Below are 23,318 nucleotides of genomic sequence, written 5' to 3' on the forward strand. Positions count from 1 at the left end.
TAAGGCAGAGAAATGGACAAATTTCTTTTCTTCAGATGGGCATTCATCTTTAGCGTTTCCTGGGTCATTGAATATATTTAACCTAAGTTTGACAGATTTTTGATTTACAAGGAAGTGAAGAGTTCTGGGGGCCAAGCAGCAAAGTGACTTGCTCCTGTTCCCATTTCCTATGTTCATAGCCTTCTGCCTTCACAAAAGAATCTAAGCTCATACTAACAGGTACGTAAACTAACTAACTGCCTTCAAATGCATTCTATACACAATTGGGTATAGAACACAAATATACCTAACAGGATTAAGGAGGTGAAACAAAGGTGAAGAAATGAAACAAAGGTGTAGAAATGGAAAGAAGGCTTAAAATGGTTTCAAAACCCCTTGCACCAGCAGTAAACTTCATGCCAAATCATTCTGACATACAGGAAACATTTCAGTGATTTTCATGAAAACATGAAATAATAACAAATGCACTTGAAATTATATTTATTGCTTTGAACTTAAAAGACATGAACTTGTCGTAAGCGACAAAGCAACAGTGTTTGCCAGTAACCTTGACGAAAACTACCCATAAACATTTGGAAATCCAAAATACTGTGGATGCTCAAAATTTGAAATCTCAACAAAACTGAGAGATCATTGTCCTGAAATATTAACTCTGCTTCTCCTACCACAGATCTTGACTTAAGTATTTCCAGTATTTTCTGTTTCTTTCCTATAATCTATGATCTAGTACATTTTGTACCTTGAATTTCCCCTCTCATGACAACCAGATATTTAGCAAAAATGACAAAATCAAGTAGGGTCACAGCATTTTCACAGACAAGAACTGCAGAATTTCATATCACAATGTAAAAATTTGAAATTCCACAAATATAAAATTCCTCATTCAATGGCACTAAGGAGAAGGCTGTTCAAGCTAGCCAGCTACTACCAGATTCACTGCAGGCAACAAGGTATAATTTTATGAAGTCCATTCGCATGGAAGTTGTTGTCAGCTCAATGATTTCCAAATGACTGAAGTGAACTCAATAGCACATCCTCTGAAGAATAAAATCACTGACAATGGATGTCAAGTTGCTACCTATCACCACAATTACAAATTATGAGACATTAGAAGTGGTAACAAATTACTATGTGCAGCATAATTTTTAAATCGAAATAATTGTCAAGTGATCAAAATAACTAGATATCCCTTTACATTAATCCTCTGCTTCCCAATTTGTGTCTCTGGTTTTCTCATGATTGAATTCATTGATTCTTTCTATTTTTTTGCCTTAATTTTGATTTTCTGGTTGATCATTCTTGCTCTGTTTTGAAATCTTCCTACTTTTCTCTCTACCTGCAAAGTCTTCTTCTCTCCTGCCTGTGCCTTTCTCTTTGTGGTTTTCTGTCTTTTACTCTAGGATTTTATTCCGGGGGTGGCACAGTAGCATAGTGGTTAGCACAGCTTCTCCACAATGCCAGGGATCCAGGTTTAATTCCAGCCTTGGGTGGTCTGTGTGGGTTTCCACCACATGCCCCATTTTGCTCCCGCAGTTCAAACACGTAGAGGTTAGGTAGATCAGCCATTGTAAATTGCTCCGAAGTGTTCAGGGATGTGCCGGCTAGGTGGGTTAGCCATGATAAATGGGAATAAGGTGGTGAGGCGGATCTGGGTGGGATGCTTTTCGGTGCAGACCCGATGGGTCAAATGGTCTCTATCTGCACTGTCGGGGTTCTATGATTTTTCAGCCTCCCTTTTTCAATATAGCTTACTCTTCTGATGTGCACTTTTCTTCCGACTGTCTCTCATTCATTTGTTTTCCTTTGACAGAAGCTTGATACAGAAATTCCCCATTTCACCAGCGTGAGCATGGTACACTTTCTGCTGGCTCTGCAGAAATGGCAATGGTAAGTACTGGTCTAACTAGTAGCTGCTATTATATAGTACAAGAAAGAAATTAGAGGGTCCGTGCCTAATCGAAGTAGGGAGCACCACATGTCTTTAACAGTGTGGGTGTGTAAAGACTAAAGCTCAAAGAGGCACTGGATGGTAGGCAAAGGTCTTCAAGCATTTTGCCTTTGCAGCACTTGTACATGTACCAAAGCTATTTCAGGCTACGAAGTATAAATTATTGTTCTGATTAATTTACATACATCTTAAGCTGCAGGTCCTAGAGTTACGAGTGAGGATTTTTCATCACAGAGGCAATAGCTCTAAGAACATGTTTTCAAATTACAAAATAAAACACGGCTTTTTAAAAATAATACAAGCGCAAAAGAACAGAATTGCCTGGACTTTGTACTCAGGGTTTTGTGACACCCTAGCCACATGTGGCAATTTGGATCTTCTTCCCATTGACTATCATATACTACTTCTTTGGCTGTTGGTCTTCATATCACTGATGCACCAGTTGAAGTTTCTGCAGTTTATACAGCACAAAGGGAAATAAATTGGCCTGTGGCTGATGTGGAACACAGCGGCTTTTAATTGGGCTGAGAAGGAATAGAGATGCTAGGAGCTGGAATAGAGCACAGATGATGAGAAGACAGATTTAGACAAAGGAGAAGGCCAGCTGAGGAGTTGTGGCAATGATAGCTCTGCACTGATATGATCCATTGCAAAGGAAAAGGAGAAATTAGCCGAAGGGATTGGTGGTATAGTTGGCTTATCTCAACAATGTTTGGATGCAAATTTTGTCTGTTTGCGGAGTTAGACTCAGTGGAGCATCCCTTGTACCCATATTGTAATTAAGATTAATAAGCTGAGATGTTTGACGATCATGGAGACCCCTTTCATATACTGTGTAGACATAAAATAATGATCATTTTGTTTCTTGGTTGAACTTACATTTATCATGTTTCCCACCTGCTCAAGATGATGAAAATGCAGATGAAATATCTGGTTCACATTACTTACCTCCGGCAATGGGATTTCCCCATCTTTACTTGATCTAGATTATCCCATCCCCAACATATAATCAAAATAGTCTTATAATAAACATTTACTTTCATCTTATAAAAATATACACAATGGTACATGCTGGAAGTTTACTATTAACCAGTGTTATGCTGTTATTAGATCCAACCATAATTTTAAAATGTGTACAAGAGTTAGAACATTTTTGAAAGTTACATTAGGAAATATTAGAATTCACCAATTCTATGTCAGTTCAGAATAATATTTTAATTACAATTTAATTTACCATGTTGATTAGAGTTTCTGCATAACTTATTTTCTAAAAGTAGAATAATGGAACTTGTAAAGTAAAATTCAAACACTTACACTAAAAGATACATTTGAACTACTGAATGTTGTTCATCAAGTTACACATTCTATTTTGATGCTACTGTAATGCATCCTGCAAAATTTAATATTCTAGACATAATTAAAGAACAATACATACACTGTGAGGAGGAGCATATTGATAACCAAAAAGTTGCAGATTCTTACATGCCATATGGTGCAGTTTCAAATTACAGATTGTAGTCAGAAATTGAGAAAAGAAAAGGGAAAGAAAAGACAAAGCAATTAGAACATACAATCAGTCATAGAAGCAAACTCTCAGGTTACCCCAGGCAGGCAGAACAGAATGGACCCATGGGTCTAATATTAGTACTTCCCCCTTTATTCTGGAACCTTGATCTGTTAACTATGACTTGTATCTAAAACTCAAATTATCACTAACAGCATGGTTTTTGAAGTTATAGTAATTAACATTGCGAAAAGTGATACCATCAAGATTAAGCTGGTGTTGATATCCTTTTTAACTGGCCACCTTCCTCACAGATCACAGAATCAAAAACAGGAAAATACATGTGCTCACCACCTGTGCAGACTTCTCCTCATCATCACCTCTTCTCCCTCGTTTCTCATTTTTCTTTCTAAAAATTTCCTGAAGCTACAATAAAATCAAAATAGAATTACATTACAACGTCATCATTACAATATTATAGCTAAGTTCAGCTAAATTAAAAATGCAATTTTGAAATCTACTTTTAAACTGACTTCCATAGCGTGGCCATTAAAATCAATATAATGAAGTGAATAACGTTACTGTAATCACACTGTCTTGCAATGAAGCAAGCTCCAAAGCAAAATTAGTTCTGAAGATTGTTTATAAGACAAACAACATTGTTAAATAGTCATATGGGGCAATAGTTATATTGTTCCTTGCTAAAATGTGGCGGAAATACTCATTTATAATCCTAGTATCACTTTTCCTGTGTATTTTGTAGCAGTAATAGTTAGATGTTTACTAATGCACCAAACCAGATCAAAAAATTGCTTGCTAAGTTTATTGCCAATTGTGGACTGCTATCATGACATAGAAATTTATGAAGTACATAATCAACTGAAAAATAACCCATACATCAAGAGAATAAACGTTTTTAAAAATCCAAAATATTAAACATATGTTGAACACTGCATTTATTCTGAGAGTTATACATATGTAAACTCACTTTTTGCAAGGTTGGCTCAATCAAATTCAATTTACGTTTAGGTAGACAGATGGTTCACACCAGGCATTCTGAATTGCAGAAGGGCTCAGAATAAGGCATATAATATTAAACATGGGCAACTAAGATCAATTTACTGTGCATAAAATAATTGGTAGGTAATAGTTTTAACAAAACTAAACTGAATAATTGAAATTCTGAGCAAACACATTCAATGCTTTGTCTAGATTTCACACAAAAAGCGCTCAAAATCACTCTGTACGGAAAAGATAAGAAGAAACCAAAGCAACCGAAGGAACGGCTACTAACATGCATAAGACTTAAGTTCAAACCACAACACTGATTAAAAAGCTAAAATGGTTGTAAAACATCTTTGGCCCACATCAATTTGTTCTTCTGTATCCTAAAAGAGGTACTGACCTTAATAAGCAGTTGATTATAAGCCCAAAATGAACACATGAACATTTTAGTGTAATTTTTAAAAAATGATTCTGCCACTGAAGCTTTGCTATGATGGGGTTAGTGCTGTGAACAGGTCAAGTTCGGAAAGGTGATGGAAAAATGCTTACATATTTTAGTGCATTGTACTGCATACAGTGCCATTCAGGAAGATGTTCCAATGCCTGTTTTCTGCCAAGTGAGGGGGATACATGTTTGCTAATTGACCATCAATTAACTGTCCCTCTTCCTGGGATTTATGTTGTGGGAAGTGCAGGAGACAATCACATAATATAAAATCATTACACTACAGAGGCTAATCATTTCATGGTGTCTGCACTAGCTCTTCAAATGAGCACTTCTTGTCGTGCCATTCTCTAGCCTTTCCATGCAACTCTACATCTTGCAGAGGCAGGTTCACCAATGCATTCAAATAACAATCTAACTCCCTTTTGAATGCATTGATTGAATCTGTCTCTACCAAACTTAACTATTTGCTTTGACAAAAATCCTTTCCTCAACTTGCTTTTGTTTCTTTTGCCATTATCTGAAATCTGTGCCCTTGTTCTCAATCCCTTCATAAGTTGGAAGTTTCCCCAATCTACCCTGTGCTGACCCTCAAGATTTTGAATACCTCTATCAGGTCTCCTGTTTGTTTCTTTTGAAGAATGTAAAACTGTCTTAACTTCTCGAATATATTTTCATAACCAAAATCCCACATCCCTGGAATCCTCTACAATGTCTTCACATCCTTCATAAAGCACAGCACCCAGACGTGGACACAATAATCTAGCTGAGGCTAAAGTGGAAATGAGGAATATTGGATCAACTATTATCCCATTAAATGGCACAACAGGCTCGAGGAGCTGAATGGCCTACTCCTGTTCCTATTTCTTACGGTTAGAGTTGGCGCTCTGTGGCAGGTACATCAGGTTACTGGGAGTTCTGAGGAAGGTTCACCAGACCCAAAACATTAACTCTGATTTTTTCTTCACAGATGCTGCCAGACCAGCTGAACTTTTCCAACAACTTCTGTTTTTGTTACTGATTTACAGCATCCACAGTTCTTTTGGTTTTTGTGTCAGGTTAATGCATCATTCATGCAGGTTTACAATATTTTGAGGAATATTTGATTATTTACTGGTTTGACCCACTGATTGCACCTGAAGCAGCAAAGATCCATAACTGCGGTACAATAGCTTTCCACATTTCCCTGCTCCTGAAGGCTTGGGACCTGATATCCTGAAATAATCAGGTTGATTTTACTTGGGCAAACAGTTTACCTGTACATTGAGCTAGTTCGTAGTATGGATGTAATCACAAACTCTAGAAAAATCTCTATACGTTTAGGGGTCACCAACTTTTCTTAAAGATGTCCAGGAAAATGAGGCAAGTACTTATGGGGAAAAACATGAACTTTAATTGGGCAAATGACAAAACTACCGAAGTAGGTTTCTTTGCTGCTTGCTTTGGAAATTCTCAAATTCTGTGATGGGATTTCACGAATTTCAAGCACATAGTTAAGTGAACACAGATGTATCATCAGCAGCACCAGCAGTCTGTAAAGACAGGCAACAACAACAACAAACTTTGGGCTCTATCCTATCGTTTACTCCCTACCCCACCCACCTTCCTATTTTCTGCATATAAACTGACTTTTTCCCAGCCACCATCAGTTCTGAGGAAGGGTCACCGGACCCGAAACGTTAATTCTGTTTTCTCCTCCACAGATGCTGCCAGACCTGCTGAGCTTTTCCAGCAACTTTGTTTTTGTTCCTGATTTACAGCATCCGCAGTTCTTTTGGTTTTTATTTTGTAAAGACATACAATTCATTAGGAATATAAGTAGATCATTCAACTCCTCAAATCTTTTCTACTGATCAATTGGATCTTGCCCAATTTAGAGTCAAAGTGGGTTACAATTTAGAAGGCATTTGGCCCATTAAGTCCATGCCAGAACTTCAATCCTACTTCATGGTGTTCGATCTTCATAGCCCTGCAAGTTGGTTTCATTCAAGTGCTAATCTAATTTCTTTTTGAAACTATTGATCATTTCTGTACCCTTCACCCTCATGAGTGACGAGTTCCAGGTCATTAATACTTGCCATGTAAAAAGGTTCCACCTTACATCTTGCCTGCATCTTTTGCCCCTAAATCTGCAGCCCTTATAATATCAGCTTGAAAGAATAGCTTTCCTTTCTCCACCTTATGGAAATTGGTCATCATCTTGGACACTTGTATCAAATCTGTCCTCCAGCTTCTTTGCTCCAAAGTGAATGACTATTCAAAGCAAACCTAACTAATATTCCTCAATTTGGAAGAATTCTAGAACTCTCTCCTGCATCCTTTCAAGGATACTCCAATCCTTTCTAAAGTCAGAACTGAATGTCACAGTTGATGCTTAACCAGTGCTTTATAAATGCAAAACAAAACGTCCCCGCTTTGGTATTCAAGGACTCTAGTTATGAAATCCAAGATCTCGCATTCTTTGCTAAGCCATCAAATAAGTCCCAATAACTTCAAAGTGTAATCCACATGCAACCCAAGGTCTTTCTGTTTCTGCACACTCTTCAGATTATTGTCATTGGGCAGGCTTTAATAATATCCCTGAGGCAGAGAGGCATTGAATCAGGAGAGAGGATGCCAGGTGAGGACACCACCATCCTTGTGTCTCTGCTCCGGTTAAGTCTTGGATGAGAAGGTGCATGGAAGCCCTTTCTGCCCACAGCTAATTGAAACCCTTAAGCTGGCAACTGAAGACTGTTATACATCCGTGATTTCCCTGCAGATTTACCCATTTCTCCTTTGCTCATTATTTGGAGACCTGTAGAATAGTGTGATCATGCCCTTGATGTGTCTCAGCTGAAACCCAAATGGCCTCTATCCTTGCCCCTTCAAGGATGTCCCCTCTGTTAAACATTGTATTATCCTCCTTAATTAAAACTATCACCTCAACTCCCTTTTAGTCTTTGTTATATTTCCTGAAAATTTTACACCCTTGTATATTAATACCCAGGTTGCACCACTTTTAGACCACGTTTCTGTTACCGGGACAATATCATATTTCCACATGGTTATTTGTGTGCTTACAATTCACCAGCCTTATTCACCATCCTTCTTGCATATCTACACACACTTTAATCCTGTTTTTCTGTTTTCTCTCTACATGATATAGAATGATTCCATCCTCTAGAACTGTCTGACACACTCACTTCAAGCATGCTAATCCTCTTTTTACTATTTCTAAATGTTGCATACATCCTCCTGCTGTACCTCACAAATCCAGTTTTCCTTGCCTAACAAAAATCTATCAATCTCTGTCTTAAAAGCTCTAATTTGCATCATATTCAAAGTGGACAGAGAAGCTGCTGTCACCACAACGAAGGGAAGACCTATGGAGCCAGCCATTGTTAGTCATGCCTCCTTGTAGATCCTCCTCCATACTATTACAAAAAGGCAGAGATCTTCTTCTCAAGGAATGGAAAGAAGAGAGCTAACCAAGCAAGTTTGAGGTTGCAGAAGAGGTCAGAGGTCACAGTGGTCACCAGTCCAAACTTAGAAGCAGTCCTGCCAACTGTTCAATAGCCTTCTTCACTCCATTCGACTGAGTTCTTCATATCACTCTCCCCACTGGCACTTGCATGGGGCAATATAGCACCATGCACTAAATGGGAAATGGATGATAGAAGAGTAACTTTCAAATGCATTGCAACATCTTGGTGACAGGTAATCATCTGTGATTGCTTATGTCTACCACATTCCTCCAGAGTGGCAGTAGGGTTGAGGCATTAGTGAGCTTCCATCAGGGACCAAAGAATAATTACCTGTCCAGGAGCAGGGCTTGTTTTTGTGTGAAAGTTGACAGTATTCCTCCATCTGCTCACAGAAAAAACAGGCCCACAATAATGAGAAACTAGCTAAGACTGAAGGAGGAATCCAAGGTATAATGCCTGACCCAAATCATAGGAGAAAGCCCTTCCCATGTAACCACAGAAGGTGCAACACTTGCCCCTTCACCTCCTCCGTGCTAACCATCCAAGGGCCTAAACAGTCTTTCCAGGTGAAGCAGCATTTTATCTGTACCTCCTCTAATTTTGGGTAATGTATTTGCTGACCCCATATGGCCTACTCTATATTGGAGAAACCATACCCAGACTGGGTGACCGCTCTGCAGAACACCACAGGCCTGTGCACAAGCTTGACCCCAACCTACCCATAGCTGGTCATTTTAACACAGTGTCCTGCTCGCTCACATACTCACTGGTCTTCCTCAGCATGCTCCAATGCTCCAGCAAATCACAGCGAAACTGGAGAAACAACATCTCATCTTCAAACTGGGTACTTTACAGCCTTCTGGGCTCAATACTAAGTTCAACACCTTCAAATTGTGAACCTATTCCTTCCCTTTCTTTTAACTTTGTTTGTCACATTCTCTGTCATGTTTTCTCCCCCCTCGTCCCACTGGAATAGGACTGTCTGTTCTTTCCAATTTGGCAGTTAGACATACCATTCTTCTGCCATTCTCACATTCTGATCACTTAATCTGAACTATCAACGTCCTTTCTCCCCCAGCACGCCAACTACACCATCCCCTCGTCCCCTGCACCCCCCACTATTGGGTAAATGCTGCCCCTTCCACACTTCATTTCTGCTCTGATGAACAGTCATTTAGACTCGAAACGTTAGCTTACTTTCTCTCCATCAATGCTGCCCAATCCGCTGTGATCTCCAGCATTTTTTGTTTTCTGTACAGATTCCACCAGCATCTGCAGTAATTTGCTCATATGGAATTCCATATCATGCACAATTCAGATGAGATTGTGTGAAGATATTAACTCTATAAATGATTGTGTGGTGTATACAGGCTTTGAGATTCATTGAAGCTGACAGAAATTGGTTATGACTTTACTACAGAGAAACAAGTAGCTAATTGATGCGGGCTCTCGTATATGGATAAGGCCCTTTGTATTCTTAAATTTTAACATAGGACACAAATTGCTGATGAAGTTAACACAATATTTAAGATGTATGTAAGTACATACTATAAATCCATTAAGGGGACGACCATTCAGTGAATGGGAGGCTCCTGGATACCTGATATTCGGAGAAAACATGTGGTTAAATGTTTGAAATCTTGGCAACTTCAGTTCAGAGTTTATCAGCTGAGCTAGACATTAAAATGCAGATACTATGACGCATTTGAAAGGGGGAAAACATTACCTGAATTCTTTGTACCAAGAGACAGTCACACCACTTGGGATAGGATATTCTGATTTGGTCAGTGGTCAGGGACAAGGGTGTGAAATTTTCTGTGAAGGAAGCAAGGACCAGGAGGAATATAGGAGTGTCAGCCTCTGAAATTATCCAATAGGTCTGAGATTCTCTTGCCTGTTTGTGTGAGAATGGGGGCTGGAAGGTGGATGTATAAACTGACCATGGTATTATGTTACAGGAAGCCACTTAAGTGAGGAAAGCAAAAAGGACTGTAGTAATAGATGATACTACTGGGAGGGGGCCTGACAACAAGTGACTGTGTGTTCGTTGCCTGTGCCATAGTTCAGGACACCTGCTGGAAATGAATTCCCAGTGGGAAGGGGAGGATCCATTGGTTGTGGTCCATGTAAATACCAAAGAGCTAGTAGAACTTCCTAGTAGGACCAGGAAAGAGGTTCTGCATAGTCAGTTTAAGCAGCTCGACATTCAATTGAAAAGCAGAACCTCAAAGATTAGCTCTGATGAGGAGTTATCTAGACTTGAAACGTTAACTTGCTCTCTCTCCAAGGATGCTGCCTGAACCACTGTGATCTCTAGCATTTGCTGTTTTCAACTCAAAGATTATAATCTCTGACTTGTCACCTGAGCTATGTGCAAATTGGCATGGGGTACATAAAATTAAAGTACTGAATATGTGGCTCAAAGACTGGCATGGGAGAAATGGGTTTTGGTTGATGGCCCGCTTGCCCCAGTACTGGGGCAAAGTGGTAGCTATACCATTGGATGATCCACACCTGAACCATGCTGGGTTAAGTATCTCGCAAACCGCATAAACTAGGGAGGCAAAGAAGGTTTCAGACTAAATAGTGGGACATGAGATCAAATGTGGAAAGATTCTTTATTGAAGAGTAGAGACAAAGTGAGAGAGGATCTTAGGAATATGGGAAATGGGGGTCAGAGAATAGCAGGGTGGAGAATACAGCCATCAAGATTAGATTTTTCATAGTGTTTTAGAGTCAGAGTCATACAGCATGGAAGCAGACCCTTCGTTCCAACTCATCCACACTGACCAAACATTCCAATCTGACCTAGTCCCACTTGCCTATATCCTGATAAATCCTGACTATTCATATACCCATCCAGATGCCTTTTAAAAGTTGTAATTGTACCCACCTCCAACACTTCCGCTCGCAGCTTGTTCCTTACATGCACCACCTTCTGCATGAAAAAGATACTCCTCAGGTCTTTTTAAAATTCCCCCCACCCTCCCCTTAAACCTATGCCCTCTAGTTTTGGACCCCCCCACCCTAGAAAAAAAGACCTTGGCTTTCAACCTGTCATGATTTTGTAGACCTCCATAAGGTCACCTCTCAGCTTCTGACGATCCAGGGAAAAAAAGGACCCAGCCTATTCAGCCCCTCCCTGTAACTTAAACCCTCCAGTCCTGGCAACTTCCTTGTAAACCTTTTCTGCACTCTCTCAAGTTTAACAACATCCTTCCTATAGAACGGCGGCCAGAATTGTACACAATATTCTGAAAGTGGCCTCACTAATGTCCTTTATAGCCACAATATGATGTTCCATTTTCTATATTGAAAGGTCTCAGCAATGAAGGCAAGTGTGCCAAATGCTGCCTTCACCAACTTTCTACCGGTGACCCCACCTCCAAGGATCTATGCACCAGCACCCCTCCCCCCACCACCCCCACAAGGTCTTCTTGCTCCCCAGCACTCCCCAGGGACCTACCATTAACCATTTAAATCCAGACCTGGTTTGCCTTACCAAATGCAACACCTCACATTTATCTAAATTAAACTCCATCTGCCACTTCATGGCCCATCTGATCAAGGTCTCATTGAACTCTGAAATAATCTTCACTGATCAACACACTACCTATCTTGGTGTCATCTGCAAACTTACTAATCATATCTCCTATACAGGTAGTTCTGCTATAACGGGTGTTTCATTAAAGCAAATTAGCTGTAACATGATTGATGAATAGTGGACGCTGTTTGGATAATGCAAACTTTCTGTTGTACAAGTATAGCGACTTTCTATAGTGCGAGGTCACACAAGAACACAACTATTGCATTACAGGAGAACTAACTGTATCACATCTAGATCATTTATATAAGTGACGAAAAGTAGTGGACCCAGCACCCATCCATGAGACACGCTGCTGGTCACAGGCCTCTAGTCCAACAACAATCCTCTACCACCACCCTCTATCTCCAACCTTCATGTCAATTTGTAAACAATTCGCTAGTTCACCCTAGACCCCATGTGATCCAACCTTACTAACCAGTCTGCCATGCAGAACCTTATGGGATGCTTTGCTGAAGTCCATATAGACAACATCCACTGTTCTTGCCTTCATCAAGCTTCTTTGTCACCGCTTCAAAAAACTCACCTAAGTTAGTAAGACACGATTTCCCATGCACAAAGCCATTTGGACTATCCCAAATTAGGCCTTGCCTTTCCAAATGCACGTAAATCCTGTCCCTCAGAATCCGCTCCAACAACTTACCCACCACTAACATAAGGCTCACCGGTCTATAGTTCCCTGGCTTTTCCTTACAGCCTCTCTTAAATAATGGCAGCACATTAGCCAATCTCCAGTCTTCTGGCACCAGACCCGTGGATGTCAAAGATACAGATATCTCAGCAAGGAGCCCAGCTATCTTTTCACTAGCTTCCCACAAAGTTCTGGGAAATACCTGATTAGGTTCTGGGGATTTATCTACTTTTGTGTTTATGGCTACCAGCACCTCCTCTTTTTGCAAGGTAAACTCTTTAAGCTATTGCAATTTATCTCTCCAAGCTTCCCAGCTTCCATGTTCTTCAATTATGATAAAACTAAAGGTTCTGTACCTGAATGTGTAGCATTCATAAAGTAAATAAGAATATGTGACAACACCTTGTCTACCATAATCCTCAACACCAGTGACCCACAAGGCTGCGTACTCAGTCCCCTACTATACTTCTTATACACTCACGATTGTGTAGCCAAATTCCACCTGAAGTTTGCTGACAACACCACTTTTGTAGGTCGGATCTTAAACAAGAATGAGACAGAATACTGGGAAGAGATTAAGTGCTTAGCGGCATGGTGTAAAGACAACAATCTCTCCATCTCAGTCAGCAAAATGAAGGAACTGGTCACTGACCTCAGAAGGTGGAGTGGATCTACATCAACAGAGCCGAGGTGAAGATGGTTGACAGCTTCAAGTTTCTGGGAGTGATGATCAAGATAATCTGTCCTGGTCCACCCAAATCAATATGATGGTCGAGAAAGCACAACAATGTCTCTACTTCTTCAGGAAGCTAATGAAATTCGGCACGTCCATATGGATTCTTACTAAGTTTTATTGATGCACCATAGAAAGCATCCTATCTGGATGCATTACAGCATGATATAGCAACTGCTTTTCCCAAGACCCAGGAACCTACAGAGAGTCGTGAACATAGCCCAGTCCATCACGCAAACCGGCGTTCATCAATTGACTCCATCTAGACTTCCCACTGCCTCAGGAAAGCAACCAACAGAATCAAGGACCCCTCCCACTCCCGTTATATTCTCTTTTGTTGGGTAGAACATATGAAAGTTTGAAAATCTGTACGAATAGATTCAAGAACAGCTTCTTCCCCGCTGTTGTCAGGCTTTTAAATGGATCTCTCAAATGTTAATGTTGATCTCTCTCTTTGCCCCTTCTCTGTAGCTGAAACACTGTATTCTGCACTCCGTTCTGCTACTTTGTACTTTGCATGCTGCAATCTGCCTATATAGCACACAAAACAACACTTTTCACTGTAGCTCAGCACATGTGACAACAGAAGCTCAAATTCAGATAGGAAGTTCGATAAAGGTGGAGGGACAGTGCTGTTAATTTAAGGATGGCATTTATACAATAATTAGAAAAAACCTCGGTATTGAAGATGGGATGTAGAACTGATGTGGCTGGAGATGGGAAACAGAAGGGGAAAGAAGCTGGAGGTCTACACGCCCCCTAATAGTAACCACAATGTGGGACAAAATATACCCGAAAAAAATATTGGGTGCTTGTAATATAGTGGTGGTAATAATCATGGGGGACTTTAATCTACATATAAACTGGAAAATCAGACTGGCAGTCGTAACCTGGATGAGATCATTCAATGCTTTCAACAGTTTCTTATAGCAGCACCTTTTGGATCTGACCTGAAAGCAAGTTATAGTGGACAAATCAAGGTGCTGTGTAGTGTCACAGGATTAATTAAATTACATTAATTAATGTCAGAGTTAAGGCATCCTCAGCAGCTGTTACACAACATGAATTAATTTTACATTCAGTTTAAAGAGAGAAGATTGAAAATACTTGACTCAGGCACAATGTAAATAAGGGCAACTAAGTGGGCATGAACAAAAACAAAGTTGCTGGAAAAGCTCAGCAGGTCTGGCAGCATTTGTGAAGGAAAAAACAGAGTTAACGTTTCGGGTCTGGTGACCCTTCCTCAGTTCTGACAAGTGAGAATTGGTCTCACCAAAAGACACGACCAATTCTCACTTGTCTCACTACACATGGACAACGAGGGACACGAATTTGACTGGGACAACACATCGATAATCGCACAAGCCAAACAGAGACACAGCAGGGAATTCCTATAGGTCTGGTATTTCAACTGGAGCTCCATCAACAAACACATTGAATTAGGCCCTGTATACAAACCACTGATAAACAAAAGCGAAAATAATACCAATCACCCCAACAAACCGAGGCATATAAATCACAAGCGGGGCAGAACACCGACACTTCACCGGAGGTGCACTGACAATGTTACCTAGCAGGGTGACAAAATGTTTGCAACCAAACCCACTGGCTCGGTGAGCATGACTACAGCCTCATCCACAACCCCAGGTACAAATCTTATCAAATATTTTAGGGAAGATATGATTCAGTTATACAAGGCATTGGTAAGATCACATCTTGAGTACTGTGTACAGTGTTGGCTTCCATATTTAAGGATGGGTGTAAATGCACTGGAAGCAGTTCCAAGAAGATTTAGTAGACCCGGAATAGGTCTCTTCTGAACCCTCTCCAGCCTAATAAGATCTTCCCTTTCACAGGGAGACCAGAACTGGGCACTGTCCTCAAGAAGAGGTCTCACCATTGTCACATACAACCTCAACATATTGTCCCAATTCCCATATTCAAAGGAGTAAGCAATCAAGGCAAGCATGCTAAATACCTTCTTAGCTACCCTATCTATGCAAACTTCAAAGAATTATTTACCTGAACCACTAGGTCTCTCTGTTTTACAACACTACCCAACAGTCCTTGACAGACTGACCATCTCCTCCATGAGATCCCAGTTACCCCATTCAATGTCTGTTGTTTGCCCGAGCACAAAGTTTTGTTCAGACTTGCTGGCTCCAGTTCCCAGGTACTGACCTCATTAAAGCCAATTTCTACAATGTGTTGAAACATAATGCTCTACCCCAATGACAAAGCATCTGCAGAACCTTTTATCAGGAGCCAAACTGCAACAAACTCCAGACTTGGGGTCATAAATAAACAAAAGCTCGTTTGGTCTGTTTTCCTTTTAACATAAACTGTTACCCACAGTCAAAGTCACCTTTAGCTCACGATTCTCAGTTCGCAGCTCCAACCAAAACTGATAGAAGATTAAAAGAAAAATAATGGAAAATCAGCAAGGGCTCTAACATCCGGGATAGGCCAGAATGCAGAGGTAAAATCACAATCAAATCAGACAATGAGCAGGCTTGACGAACCTATTCATGCTGCTAACACATTTGTTCGCATTCACCAAGGAGTAGATTTTGCCCAAAGACTCAAAAATAACTTTTATAATAAAGCCTTATAGGCGAATTGAAGAGATGATGAAAAACATATGGAAGGTTTAAAAAGGGTGAATAATGAAACATTGTTTCCAATGGTTGCAAATCAGTGCCAAAAGGCACAGACATGGAGAGCCATTAGAATACACACTGCTGTATTACAAGGTGCTATTGAGGCAGAGATCATGATGCAATTTAAAAGAAAACTGGTATTTATGATAATATCAGCTGGAGATCTAGGATTAGTACCATCCCAGTAGCATGATAATTCTATTACACAAAAATCAAATACTGAATATTTATGTGTTGTCACAAATAAGGTTCGCTTCAAAAGTTGGTATATGTTAGTGTCATTTGAGATATGTGCAAGCATAATCTGGAATTTTGAGGGGAAGGAACTCCATGACACAAGACCATGTTGCAAAAGTAAAAGGTTAGTTCATGTAAGCTTTTTTCTATGATTCATTTTTACAATTTTGAGTTAATTGGTCAATCCAAGCAACTAATCCATAGATGTGTAGTGAGTAGAAAATACAGAGCTTGCTGAAAATGAACAGCAAATGAGAAAGGCATATGAAAAGAGGTTAACATTTTGTGCTAGAGATAGTCAAGAACTGCCAATGCTGGAGTCAGAGATAACACACTGTGGAGCTGGAGGAACACAGCAGACCAGGCAGCATCAGAAGAGCAGGAAAGTTGACGTTTCGGGTCAGGACCCTTCTTCAGAAATGGGGGAGCTGGAAGGGAGCTCAGAAATAAAAAGAGAGGGGAAGGGTGGGGCTGGGGAAGGTAGATGAGTTGGTGACAGGTGAGGGCAGGTAGAGAGTGGTGCGGATTGGTCAGTGAGTTGGGAGCAGCGGATAGGTGCGAGGGAAGATGGACAGGTTGTGTCAGGTCAAGGAGGCTGGGAGTGGAGAGATTTTGAAACGGGTACAATCCACATTTAGGCCATTGGGCTGCAGGCTCCCAAGGCGGAATATGAGGTGCTGCTCCTCCAGTTTTTGGGTGGCGTCATTGTGACACTGAAGGAGGCCCAGGATGGACATGTCACCCAGGGAGTAGGAAGGGGAATTGAAATGGTTCACGACCGGAAGGTGTTGTCGTTTGTCGCAAGCAGAGTGCAGGTGCTCTACAACGTGGTCTGCGAGCCTCCACTTGGTCTCACTGATGTAGAGGAGGCCACATTGGGAGCAGCAGATACAACAGACCACATTGACGAATGTGCAGGTGAACCTCTGTCTGATGTGCAAGATTTGTTTTGTGCCTTGAATGGAGGTGAGGGGGGAGGTGTAGCACTTCCTGTGGTTGCAGGGAAAGGTGCCAGGGGTGGTGGGGCTAGCGCGGAGTGTGGAGTGGCCGAGGGAGTCGCAGAGAAAGCAGTCCCTACGAAAGGCAGATAGGGGTGGGGAGGAAAATATATCTTTGGTTGTGGGGTCAGATTGTAGGAGGTGGCCATGGCGGAGAATGATACATTGGATACGGAGGTTAGTGGGATGATTTGTGAGAGAAGGGGATTCTAATCTTTGTTTTTGTTGGGGAGAGGGGATGTGAGGGCAGAGGTATGGGAAACGCAAAAGATGTGGTCGACAGCATTTTTGACCACTGAAGGGGGGAGGTTGCGGTCCTTGAAATAAGACGACATCTGGGATGTTCGGGAGTGGAACGCCCCACCGTGGGAGCAGACACAGTGGAGATGGAGGAATTGGGAGTAGGGATCTCAGTCTTGCAGGAAGGTAGGTGAGAGGAGGTGTAGTCGAGGTAGCTGTGGGAGTCGGGCTTGAAATAGACATCAGTTTCGAGGTGGTTACCAGAGATGGAGACACAGTGGTCCAGGAAGGAGAGAGGTGTATCAGAGATGGTCCAGGTGAACTTGAGGTTGGGGTGAAAGGTGTTGGTAGAGTTGATGAACTGTTCAAGCTCCTTGTGGGAGCACAAGGCAGCACCGATACAGTCATCGATCTAGCGGAGGGAGAGGTGGGGGATAATGCCAGCGAAGCTGCGGAAGAGGGACTGTTCCATGTATCCTACAAAGAGACAGGCGTAGCTTGGGCCCATGCAGGTTCCCATGGCCACCTGCTTCGTCTGTATGAATTGGGAGGAGTTAAAGGAGAAGTTGTCAAGGGCAAGGACGAGTTCGGTTAAACGGATGAGGGTGTCGTTGGAGGGGGACTGGTTGGGCCTGTGGGAGAGGAAGGCTTTTAGGCCATCTGTGTGGGGGATACAAGTGTATAGGGATTAGATGTCCATAGTGAAGATGAGGTGTGGGGGGCCAGGAAGTCTTGGAGGAGGTGGAAGGTGTGGGTGGTGCCCCAGACATACGTGGGGGGAGAAAACAGAGTCAAAGTAAGTGGAGATAAGTTCAGTGGGGCAGGATCAGGCAGAGACAATGGATCGGCCGGGACAGTCAGGTTTGTGGATTTTGGGAAGGAGATAGAAATGGGTGGTGCAGGGTTGGGGAACAATGAGGTTGGAGGCTGCGGGTGGGAGGTACCCGAGGTGATGAGGTTGTGAATGGTTGAGAGACGATGTTTTGGTGGTCAGTGGTGGGGTGATGATAGAGGGGGCAGTAGGAGGAGGTGTTTGGCGCCTGGCCTTGGCTATCTGAAGGTCAGTGCACCATACCACTGCTGCGCCTCACTTATCTGTGGGTTTGATGGTGAGGTTAGAGGTTAGAGTTGGAGCGGAGGGAATGGAGGGCTGCACGTTCCTTGGGGGTGGGGGGGAAATGGAGTGAGAGAGAGGGGTGGAGAGGTTGAGACGATCGATGTTGCAACGGCAGTTGGAGATGAAGAGGTTGAGGGAGGGTAGGAGGCCTTCGGGTGGTGTCCAGGATGGGGTTTGTTGGAGGTGGGTGAAGGGGTCTGTAGAGGGTGGGTTAGACTCGCAGTTAAAGAAATAGGCATGGAGGCAGCAGAAAAAGTGTTTGATGTCCAAGCGTGAATGGAATTCATTGATGTGTGGGCGCAGGGGAATGAAGGTGAGTCCTTTACTGAGGACTGACCGTTCGTCCTCAGTGAGGGGGAGGTTTGGAGGAGATGAAGAAGATCCGGCAGGGCTTGGGTGTAGATCTGGTAGCTGTATTGGAGCTGGGTGTGGGGGTGGATTTAGTGACTTCGTCAGCAACTCTTGCTTTGGGAGGGGAGATGTCGGTGGAGGCATGAGCGGCGACGTTGGTGGAAGTGACATCATCCTTGATGTAGGCGGTGCTTCCGCTGCTACACTGTCCCTGTCCCCCACCTCTTCCTTCGCTACATTGATGACTGTATCGCCGCTGCCTCGTGCTCCCACGAGGAGCTTGAACAGTTTATCAACTTTACTAGCACCTTTCACCGCAACCTCAAGTTCACCTGGATCATCTCTGACACCTCTCTCTCCTTCCTGGACCTCTCGGTCTCCATCTCTGGTGACCGCCTCAAAACCGAAATCTATTTCAAGCCCATCAACTCCCACAGCTACCTAGACTACACCTCCTCTCACCCATCCTCCCTTACTCCCAGTTCTTCCGCCTCCACCACGTCTGCTCCCAAGATGGGGCGTTCCACTCTCAAACACCCCAGATGTCTTATTTCAAGGACCGCAACTTCCCCCCTTCGGTGGTCGAAAATGCTCTCAGCCGCGTCTCGTATTTCCTGCACCTCTGCCCTCACATCTCCTCCCCCAAACAAAAACAAAGACAGAACCCCCTTCTCCTCACATATCACCTCACTAACTACCACATCAGTCTCCACCACGTCCGCCACCTATATCCGACTCCACAATCAAAGATATATTTCCCTTCCTACCCTTATCTGCCTTTTGTAGGGACCATTCTCTCCGCGACTCCTTTGTCTGCTCCACACTCCCCACTAGCCCCACCACCCCCGGCATCTTTCCCTGCAACTGCAGGAAGTGCTACACCTGCCCCTACGCCTACCCCTCGCCTCCATTCACCTGCACATCTGCCAATGTGGCCTATTGATTCTGCTGCTCTCGATGTGGCCTTCTCTATATAGGCGAGACCAAGCGGAGGCTCGGAGACCTCTTTATAGAGCACCTGCACTCTGTTCATGATAAACAACACCACCTTCCAGTCGCGAACCATTTTAACTCCTCCTCCCCCCCCACTCCCTGGGTGACATGTCCATCCTGGGCCTCCTCCAGTGTCACAATGACACCACCTGGAAACTGGAGGAGCAGCACCTCATACTCCGCCTTCAGAGCCTGCAGTCCAATGACCTAAATGTGGATTTTACCAGTATCAAAATCTCCCCACCCCCGGCCTCATCCCATGACCAACCCTCCCTCTCCTCCCCCCTCCTTGACCTGACACAACCCCCGTCCATCTTCTCTCACACCTATCCGCTCCTCTCACCTCACTGACCAATCCCCACCGCTGCCTACCTGCCCTCACCTGTCACCATCCCACCTACCTTCCCCAGACCCACCCTCTATTTCTGAGCTCCCTTTCCCCTTCCCCATTTCTGAAGAAGGGTCCCGACCCAAAACATTAACTTTCCTGTTCCTCGAATGCTGCCTGGCCTGCTGTGTTCCTCCAGCTACACAGTGTGTTAACATTTTGTGTTAGATTCCTTTTAGACAAAGGACAGCCCTTCAGACAATGGAGAGCCAGTGGACATGATCTATTGAATTTCCAGGAGGCCGTTGACAAGGGGCTGCATAGGAAGCTGCTAAATAAGATAACAGCCCATTGTGTTAGGGGCAAGGTACTGGCATGGAGAGAGAATTGGTTGACTGGCAGATAGCAGAGAGCAGAGATAAAGAGGTTGCTTTCAGTATGGGAGCTGGTGACTATTGGAGTTCTGCAGGGGTCAGTGTTGGGACCACAACCATTCATGTTATGAATTAATGATCTGGATGGAGGAATGAGGGCATTGTTGCTAGGTTTGCAGACAACATAACGATAGGTGGAGGGACAGGTAGTGCTGAGGGAACAGAGAGGCTGCAGTAGGGCTTCGACAGGTTAGGAAAGTGGATTAAGAAATTGCAGTTAGAATACAATGCGGGAACGTGTGAGGTTATGCACCGTAGTAGGAAGAGTAGAGGCATAGACCATTTTCTAAACAGGGAGAGGCTCTGGAAATGTGAAGCACAAAGAAACTTAGCAGCCCTACTTCAGGATTCTTAAGGTTAACATGCAGGTTCAGTTCGCAGTTAGGAAGGCAAATGCAATGTTAGCATTCATTTCATATGGGCTTGAATACAAGAACAGAGATGTACTGCTGAGGCTGGATAAGGCTGTGGTCAGACCACATTTGGAATATTGAGGGCAGTTTTGGTCTCAGTATTTTAGGAAGCATGTGCTGGCATTGGAAGCGGTTTAGACGAGTTTACAAGAATGACACGGGGGATGATAGGCTTGTCATTTGAGGGGAGGTTAAGGACTCTGGGTCTGTACTCGATGGACTTTAGAAGAAGGGGGTGATCTAACTGAAATTTACAGAATACTGAGGGGCCTGGATAGATTAGACAGAGATGATGTTTCCACTGGTAGGACAGACCAAGACCCAAGCCAACAGACCCAGAATGAAGTGACGACCCTTTAGAACTGAGATAAAGAGGAATTTCTTCAGCCAGAGGGTGGTGAATCTGTGGAACTCATTGCTGCAGAAGGCTGTGGAAGTAGAGTTATTGAGTGTATTTATGACAAATGTTACGCAAAGAAGGCAGGAGAATGGGTTGAGAAGCATATATATTGAATCAGAGGGCTGCAGAGATGTCAACAGAGGAATTCTGGGAGGCGGCACTGCATCACCGCAACTGGGAAGCGGCACTGCATCACCACAACTGGGAAGCGGATCATGACAGGAAACCCTTCGTGATTGACGAGACGAAGAGCATCGAATCAGAAGGTGGCAGAGATGTCACTGAGAGGAATTCTGGGTGGCAGCACTGCAGTCACCACAACTGGTCTGAATAGAAATACTGGCATCAAGAAGTGGTTAAACTCAAAACACTACATCAGTGTAGTGTTCATTCCCCACCTCCTCTAACCAAAATAAAAGGGCACTGCGAGGAGGTCAGGCAAGGTAGGAGTCTTACAGATAGTAAGAAGTGTAGATGCTGGAGTCAGAGTTAACACAGTGTGGAGCTGGAGGAACACTGCAGGTCAGACAGCATCAGAGGAACAGGAAAGTCGACATTTCGGTTTGGGACGCTTCATCAGAACTGATAAAGGGTTCTGACCCAAAATGTCGGCTTTCCTGTTCTTCTGATGCTGCCTGACCTGCTGCTTTCCTCCAGCTCCACACTGAAGGTAAGGTTCTTATTTTCTTTTTAAGTGTATGGGGCGGAGATAGCAGTTAGGGCAGTGGTATGCTCTTCCTGCCAGATGTGGGAAATCAGGGAGAAGTCTAGTGTCCCTGACAACTACATCTGCAGGAAGTGTGACCAGCTGCAGCTCCTCACAGACCATGTGGTCCAGTTGGAGAAGGAGCTGGACACACTGCAGTACATACGGGGGCAGAGAGAATGATAGATGCAAGCTTTAGGGAGGTGGTCACATTACAGGTCCAGACGGATAGGTAGGTGACCGACAAGAGAGACAGGCAGGTTGTGCAGGAGTCTCCTGTGGCTCTTCCCTTCTCAAACAGGTATACTGTTTTGGATGCTGTTGCGGGGATAGCCTCTCAGGAGATTGTACAAGCAGCAACCAGATCTGTGGCACCACAACTGGTTCTGCTGTACAGCAGGGTGGAGCAAAGTCCAGGCGAGCAATAGTAGTAGGTGACTTGATAGTTAGGGGCACAGACAGACATTTGAGGCTGTGAACGAGACTCTAGAATAGTGTGTTGTCTGCCTGATGTCACAGTCCGGGATGTCTCTGAGCTGATGCAGGACACCCTGAAACAGGAGGTTAAAGAGACAGAAGTCATTGTCCACACTGGCACAAATGACATAGGTAGGAAGGAAGTGGCCTTGCAAGAGCAATTCAGGGAGTTAGGTAGGTAGCTAAAAAGCAGGACTACCAGGGTCGTAATCTAAGGATTAGTAGCCATGCCACGGGCTAGTGAGGCTAGGAACAAAGAGACAGTACAGTTGAACATGTGGCTATAGAGTTGGTGTAGGAGGGAGGGCTTTAGATACATGGATCATTGGGATGTCTTCTGGGGAAGGTGGGACCTGTACAAGAAGGATAGGTTGCACCTGAACTGGAAGGGCACCAATATCCTTGGTGGGAGGTTTGGTAGAGCTCTCCAGGAGGGTTTAAACTAGTGCAACAGGTGAATGGGAACCAGAAAACCAGGCCAGTAAGTGCAGGGACAGATGACAAAAGGGAGACTGGATTATGCATAGCACAGGGTAAGAGCAGGCAGAGGAAAGTCGTGGGGCCCAGAAGGACTGGAGGTCTGCAATGCATTTACTTCAATGCACGTAGTATAGCAGGTAAGACAGA

The 23,318-nt window shown here is 43.4% G+C and overlaps 1 protein-coding gene across 5 annotated transcripts in view; it reads right to left on the reverse strand.

Moving 5' to 3' along the window:
* The window catches only part of LOC109934783 (calcium uptake protein 3, mitochondrial), a 170,912-nt gene that overhangs the window by 87,542 nt on the left and 60,052 nt on the right, over nucleotides 1-23,318 (reverse strand). For 4 of the 5 annotated variants that reach the window (XM_048605037.1, XM_048605011.1, XM_048605019.1 and 1 more), the window contains exon 7: nucleotides 3,804-3,878. In XM_048605037.1, the coding sequence (XP_048460994.1) occupies nucleotides 3,804-3,878 (75 nt within the window). The remainder of the gene's footprint in view (nucleotides 1-3,803; nucleotides 3,879-23,318) is intronic. The other variant, XM_048605044.1, reaches the window with a different exon arrangement.

The sequence above is a fragment of the Rhincodon typus genome, chromosome 1 (assembly GCF_021869965.1).
Source record: "Rhincodon typus isolate 14 chromosome 1, sRhiTyp1.1, whole genome shotgun sequence".
Lineage (NCBI taxonomy): Eukaryota > Metazoa > Chordata > Chondrichthyes > Orectolobiformes > Rhincodontidae > Rhincodon > Rhincodon typus.